The 7,451-nt window shown below is 49.8% G+C and overlaps 1 protein-coding gene across 1 annotated transcript; it reads right to left on the bottom strand.

The window, feature by feature from the left end:
* Positions 1-3,410: 3,410 nt before the first annotated feature.
* LOC125545159 (calcium uniporter protein 6, mitochondrial-like) lies at positions 3,411-6,918 on the bottom strand. The gene is made up of 2 exons (XM_048709034.1): positions 6,259-6,918; positions 3,411-4,259 (listed from the first exon to the last, which is right to left on the bottom strand). The coding sequence occupies exons 1-2, from the start codon at positions 6,697-6,699 to the stop codon at positions 3,771-3,773; spliced, it is 930 nt and encodes a 309-aa protein (XP_048564991.1). The 5' UTR covers positions 6,700-6,918; the 3' UTR covers positions 3,411-3,770.
* Between the last annotated feature and the right edge of the window lie 533 nt (positions 6,919-7,451).

The following is a 7,451-nucleotide window of genomic DNA, read 5'->3' on the forward strand; positions in this document are numbered from 1 at the left end:
TTTATGGAGAAATAAGCAACGAGAGAGGGGGGGAGTGCATCTTCATATCCTTGAAGATCGCGACACAGAAGCGTTACAAGAACACGGATGAGGGAGTCGTACTCGTGGCGATTCAGATCGCGGTTGATTTCGATCCAAGCGCCGAACAACGGCGCCTCCGCGTTCAACGCACGTGCAGCCCGATGACGTCTCCCACGCCTTGATCCAGTAAGGAGAGAGGGAGAGGTTGAGGAAGACAACTCCAGCAGCAGCACGACGGCGTGGTGGTGTTGGAGCAGTGTGGTACTCCAGCAGGGCTTCGCCAAGCGTCGCGGGAGAAGGAGGAGGTGTTGGGGAGGGGGAGGGTTGCGCCTTGGATGTGGTGCGGCTGCCCTCCCCCCCCCCCCCCCCCCCCCCCTTCTATTTATAGGGGCAAGGGAAAGGGGGGCCGGCCTCCTCCAGATGGATCTAGAGGGGGGCGGCCAAGGGGGGAGGCTTGCCCCCCAAACCAAGGGGGGCGCCCCCTTTAGGGTTTCCCCCCCCCCCCCCAACCCTAGGCGCATGGGCCCTAGGGGGGTTTGGCGCCCAGCCCACCTAGGGGCTGGTTCCCCTCCATATTCAGCCCATAAGGCCCTCCGGGGCAGGTGGACCCTCCCGATGGACCCACGGAACCCTTTCGGTGGTCCCGGTACAATACCGATAGACCCCCGAACACTTCCGGCGACCGAATGAGGACTTCCCATGTATAAATCTTTATCTCCGGACCATTCCGGAATTCCTCGTGACGTCCGGGACTCCGAACAACATTCGGTAACCACGTAAAAACTTTCCCTATAACCCTAGCGTCATCGAACCTTAAGTGTGTAGACCCTACGGGTTCGGGAGTCATGTAGACATGACCGAGACATCTCTCTGGCCAATAACCAACAACGGGATCTGGATACCTATGTTGACTCCCACATGCTCCACGATGATCTCATCGGATGAACCACGATGTCGAGGATTCAATCAACCCCGTATACAATTCCCTTTGTCAATCGGTGTGTTACTTGCCCGAGATTCGATCGTGGTATCCCGATACCTCGTTCAATCTCGTTACCGGCACGTCACTTTACTCGTTCCGTAATGCATGATCCCGTGACTAACTGCTTAGACACATTGAGCTCATTATGATGATGCATTACCGAGTGGGCCCAGAGATACCTCTCCGTCATACGGAGTGACAAATCCCAGTCTCGATTCGTGCCACCCAACAGACACTTTCGGAGATACCCGTAGTGCACCTTTATAGCCACCCAGTTACGTTGTGACGTTTGGCACACCCAAAGCATTCCTACTGTATCTGGGAGTTGCACAATCTCATGGTCTAAGGAAATGATACTTGACATTAGAAAAGCTTTAGCAGATGAACTACACGATCTTGTGCTATGCTTAGGATTGGGTCTTGTCCATCACATCATTCTCCTAATGATGTGATCCCGTTATCAATGACATCCAATGTCCATGGTTAGGAAACCGTAACCATCTATTGATCAACGAGCTAGTCAATTAGAGGCTCACTAGGGACATGTTGTGGTCTATGTATTCACACATGTATTACGATTTCCGGATAACACAATTATAGCATGAACAATAGACAATTATCATGAACAAGGAAATATAATAATAACCATTTTATTATTGCCTCTAGGGCATATTTCCAACAGTTGTATTTAGCCCTCGCAAAGAAATGTAGTTGTACTTAAAAATCAAGAAAAAAGAAAACCAAGAAAGATGGAAAACCGAAGGAAAACCAGCAAACCCCCAAAAGCAGAAGAACAAGTCTAAGCAAAAAAGCAGAAAAATAAACCTAGATAATACCGAGCAAAACCAAACTATTGGTTATAAACTTTCTATCTAGTTTGTGTGTAAGTTAGTTTTTTTTTCGAGAGAGAAACTTTTGATTGATTTATAATCAATCATGCCAATACAACAAACTGGAGGTAAAAAAATTATAACCAGGTCTATAGGCCACCTAGCAACGACTACAAGCACTAAGCTAGCCGAAGGCGCACCACCATCACCGCCCCTCCCACACCGGAGGCAGGCAAACTTTCTTGTAGTCGACAGCCAGGAAGCCGTCATGCTAAGGCCCCATGGGACCTGCGCACCAGAGCAATAACCATCACCGATGAAGAAAGTCATAGATCGAAAGGATCAAACCAATAAACATCCAAATAAAAATTGGATCCAAACAGATCCACCGAAGACCAACACCGATCGAATCCTGCGAGACCCGACAGAGACACACCTTTACACGCCCTCTGACGACGCTAGGCGCACCGCCAAGACGGAGGTCGAACATGGGAGACATTATTCCTACCGAGAGGCATCACCACCACCACATAGCCCCAACCAAGACACTGGACCTAACAAAATCGAGAGCGGGTCCCTCCTACCGTCCGGGGAGGGGGGGGGGTCTTTTCAGGGAGAGTAGGAAATACACGAGCCCTATGTTCTTAGCTATTCGTCACTCCGTTCAACGTCTGGTGCACAAGGGAAAAGATAGAACGCGGATTGGAATTCTATCCATATTTTGAAGTTTCGTTATGCTTCAAGAATAAAGAGAGAATAATTTAGTGTCACCCTACCGTTGAAAATGTGAATGTAATTGAGCGGACATACTGATTTTGGCTCTCAAATAATAAGTGACACACGTGTGACACGAAGTAACACCACCCTTACGTTTTTACAACTAAAATTTTCATCTAAAAAAACGAAACCCCAAAAAACTGAAACTTGCCATACAATAGAAAGTTTCCATGCTTCGCAACTAAACTTGCCATCAAAAAATATCATGACGGAATTGCTTCGTGCCATACACATGTGGCACTTATCAGAGTCCCAATAATTTGGCACGAGTACAGGTTCCAAATAAGCTAAAACCGAAAGCACACGATATGGTATGTTTATGTGTTATGTATCATATATCTTGTGTGGCATGTGCGGTTATTTTCTTCTTGGCAGCCCATGCTCAAACCCTGGTTCCGCTCCTCGAGCGTTTCCCGTCGACACTCAGGAGTGCATGGATGAGGCAACGTTTCCGTCAATAAAGGAGTGTGTGGATGACTTTGTCTGGTTTTCAATAGAATAGACTGTCGTGTGAGTACGTGTGTGTGATGGTGTGGGTGGGTACTATCACATGCTCGTACGGTCATGCCCGTGTAAATTGGGCAACGAGCACTCCTAGTTGCGTGGTCGTGCGATGGCATCCTGTTTCTTTATGCTCCAGGGTGACACTGTTTTCTTTTCTCAAAGATCAGTATGGACTAATAAAATATACATTATCTGAAGGCACATTACGAAGTACCAGCAGGTCAAACACTCCTACGTGCAATGCAATAAAATAAAGATTCGAAGGGAGCAATAGACCACAAACGTCAGAGCTTAGGTATCAATCAACCAAGACTTAAGCAAAAACTACTGAATCCCATAACACGGTTGATTAGCAGCGGCTGCAGGGTTATACAGCTCGTGGTAAGTTCAATACAGACGAGCAGTACAAGCATCAGGATCAAGTGCTTCTGCTTCAGCAATGTACAAAAGAGAGAGACATAGCTATACTGGGTTTGCTGGCCTAGACATTTGCAAAGGAGAGAGACCACGAAAAAGGTTTTGCCAAAGGTCCACCTCGCAAGCGCAAGAAACATCCGGTTTGTTAATACTTTCTTCTTCATCATCATCCCACGAGAATCAAAGATGAAAAGGGGGCACTGTAGATTAGTGTTTTAGAGCGACGGGAGGGCCGTCCGTCACTTGTGGACAGACAGCTCGTGCAGATGCGCGATGTCGGCGTTGGAGAAATGGCTGGTGCCGCAGATCTTCTCCAGAGGATCTTTGCAGCACCTCTGGAGCTCCAGGTACCTGTCCAGGTTGAACTTCTGCCTCTGGATCAACTTCCTCTGCCGGGACTGGAACATCCTCTCCATGAAGTCCCGGTATGTCGGGTCCCTTGATGTGATGAGGAAGTAGGCGTACCCGACGACCAGGCCCGTCGCAGTTGTGAAGAATGTGATGGGCTCCATGACGTCCCACGAGAACTCCCAGAAGGTGAGCCTGAAGAAGAGCCCGACCTGCGTGATCAGGAACCCTAGCCCAGACCAGAGGATACGCCGGACTTGCTTGTGTGCGAGCTTGCTGATATCTTCCAAATGTGTCTGGAGTTGCTTGAGCTCTTCCTTTCTTGGGTCATCCTCAGGTGTCAGTGCAAGGGGCATAGCTTTTCTTACAAGATCCACAATCTGTATGCAACAAGCAAAGCATCAGTCTCTGCCAATATTAAAATATCAGCCGACGTTCCACTACTTCTACCAATGCAAAGTACCAGCTGTTGCTACTACTTCCAATGTTAAGTGTCGGCTAATGTCACGCTACTACTATAGACCTTCAAGTCAGACCCCAAGAAATCTCAGCATATACGTACTGGTGAAGACTAAATTTAGAGTTGTTATAAAATAATGACAGCAAAATTGTAGTACAACAGATGAGTTGCCCAAGTAATAAACGTTTAGAAAGTAGAAACTATGAAACCAAATATAAACAAAATAAATGTCTGAGAAGAACAGTGCTCTCTTGCAAGATCCACAATCTGTATGCAACAAGAAAAGCATCAGCGTCTGCTAATATAAAATATCAGCCTATGTTCCACTACTACTACCCATGTAAAGTACCAGTTGCTGCTACAGCCAATGTTAAATGCCAGCTAATTTCATGTTGCTGCGATAGACCTAAAGCCTTCAAATCGCCGCAAGAAATCTCAGCATATGTATTTGATGAAGACTAAATTTAGAGTTCTAGAATAATGACAACAAAACTGTAGCCAAACATAAATACATGAGAGCTGCCAAACTAAACATTTATTTAGAAAGTAGACATTATGGAACCAAATCAATTAAAAATGTCTGAGAAAGACATCACTCTCTTTTTGTGTAACTAAGCTTTTGCCTCATAATTTGATAACTGATCACATGCAACGCCATCAAACCAACCCGAGGAAACTTTCTGTTTTGCCCACCTGGCAACAATTGTTTACAGATGTTCAGCATGTGACACAAGGAGGTTTCTTCACTAAGGAAAGTATGTCCAAGAAAAGCGAAAGCTACAATATACAGTAATCAGGTAACACGATTATGAATTACTTCAACAGATAATGTAATTCCAAAAACCGCCAACCTTTAGGCAAGTCACATTGTTTGTCACCGACAGAAGGATCGTGCTATCAAACGACAAACTTTATGCATGGTGGACTGGTAGTTAAGTACGCTAACGAACCACTAGATAACAAGATAGGCACCCTGCACAACAAGCCACCCATCTATCTAGACTGAAACAAGAAAAAAAACCGGATTCCACACGGCAAATGACCCATCCTGTATGACAAGAAAGGACGTAGGAAAGCAAGCTAGAGGAGAAGGTATCGATTGCTTTATCACCCACTGAATCGGAAGAGTTCTTCCCCATGGAAGAAAACGGAGATAACTTTTGCACTGGTGCGTCCGGCGTGCGCACTCAGGAGGAGCACGCAGTGAGCCACCCACCACTTGGAGCCGCGTCCTGAAGCAACCGGACGGCTTTTCTGTGCCACGGAAAAGTGCATCGCTTCTGGTTCTGTTCCACAGGCTAACCAGTCTGGCCATGGTCGCCATCCTCCGGCCGCACCATGTTTGGGCAGTTCCAAAGCTCCAATCCGCTAACGAGGTCGAACAGAGTATAACAAAGTGGGCGATGAATTCAAGTGTTGCGCGCAATTTGGACGAGTGAAACTGAGGGACCAATGATGGGGATTTGACGAATAAACAACGTGCCAGACCCTGGACATTGGACCACCGATTCGACAAGTGCACCTGTAGACCTGTACTTTGAGGAAATCTACCGAACAGCTGATGGTCACCATCGGAGAGAGGAACGCGCCGATCGATCAGTACTAGGACCCTCACGAGTCACGCGCACAATGGCCTGAATCAAGCGGGTACCTCCGGCTCCCGGGCCCGAACCAGGGAGCGCGCGATGATATTCGTGAATGTATCTCCCTAGGATGCATCGTAGATGGCTCAGAAATTTCAGAAACGTCAGAGGATGATGCAGAGCACGGGCCGAACACAAACGTCGCCGAACCAAACCGCGAACAGAAAATGGCAAAGCCGAAGGAATAGTACTACTAGTAATTTTTCGTGAAAAACGTCATGGATGATGCAGAGGTGGTGGGGGGAGGGAGGAGCGGCAATGCGGGGCGGAGCAGACCTTGTCGGGCTGGAGGTAGACCTTGTCGCGGAAGAGGAGCACGACGCCGGCCTCGTCGAGCGCGCCGGCGAGCGCGGTGGCCTCGGCGCGGGTGCGGGCGGCGCCGGCCTCCTCGCACTTGCGCAGCAACTCCGCGTAGGGGATCACCTCGCCGTCCCCGAGCCGCCGCTTGAGCGCCTCGACGTTGGCCATCCGCATGAGCCGCCTCGCCTCCTCCGCCGTCACCTCGGCCTCCGGGTCCCTCCCCGCGGCCGCCTCCGCCGCCGGCAGCGACGCGAAGCCGAACCGCTGCTGGAAGAGGCCGCACGGCGTCTGCGGCGGCGGGGGCAGCCTGCACACCACGGAGGCGACGGCGGCCCGCGCGCGCGGCGGCGCGCAGGCCGGGGCGCCCGCGCCGGCGGCGGCGCGGAGGAGCGGGCGGGAGAAGCGCCACATTGACATGGGTCCGCGCGGGGGTGCGTGCGTGCGTGCGCGAGGCGCGGGCGGGTTGGAGGGGGGGGAGGGAGGGTGGCGGAGGGAGATATGGGGGGAGGCGGTCAAAGCGGGGGCGGGAAGTGTGGCGGGGAGGGCAGAGAAGGCAGGGGAGGGCGAGCCGGGAAAGGCTCGGGCGAAGGAGGAGGGAGACGGCTCCGCGTGGGGGTTTTTGCCTCTACGGTGTGTTTTCTGCGGCAGTGGGATTCCTTTTTCTCGCTTGGTTTTCTTGGCGATGTATGGCGGGCCGCGTGTTTCCGGGTGGTTTCCTTGCCGTGCGCGGAGGCGATCGCAGTCGCAGGGTAGGAAATAATGCGCGGTTGATATTTGGAAGGAAACAGCTGTGGCATGGCGGAGGAAGACGCTGCGCGTGCTCGCAGTTACTGCCCGCTTTTACCACCTTTCCATTTTCACTCGAACAATGCAGAGTATGCCATAAAACCATGCCTCAAAAAAACACGCATTTCCCCTGCCAAGTATACATTAAGTTATTCATTGGCGAAAAAAAGGTATAGATTGATAAGTTGATAAACATTTGGAGATGTTTTATGGTGGGAGCCTTAATAACTTGGGGAAAATGCCCACACATTTTCCCCGCGAGAAGAAGAATAAAATACCACACATTTTGAGGAGTGTTTTCGACAGGAATTTGAACTTTATTTTCTTCCGTCGAAGACAATTAAGATTTCGACAATTACCCATTCACTTTTGAATCATAGCCA

The sequence above is a fragment of the Triticum urartu genome, chromosome 3 (assembly GCF_003073215.2).
Source record: "Triticum urartu cultivar G1812 chromosome 3, Tu2.1, whole genome shotgun sequence".
Classification (NCBI taxonomy): domain Eukaryota; kingdom Viridiplantae; phylum Streptophyta; class Magnoliopsida; order Poales; family Poaceae; genus Triticum; species Triticum urartu.

Bases quoted from the DNA above. Each gene is read 5' to 3' on its own strand.
- LOC125545159 (XM_048709034.1), bottom strand. From the start codon at position 6,699: ATGTCAATGTGGCGCTTCTCCCGCCCGCTCCTCCGCGCCGCCGCCGGC. The intron at 4,260-6,258 runs GTCTGCTCCGCC...TGTTGCATACAG, and splicing joins TCTACCTCCAGCCCGACAAG to ATTGTGGATCTTGTAAGAAA.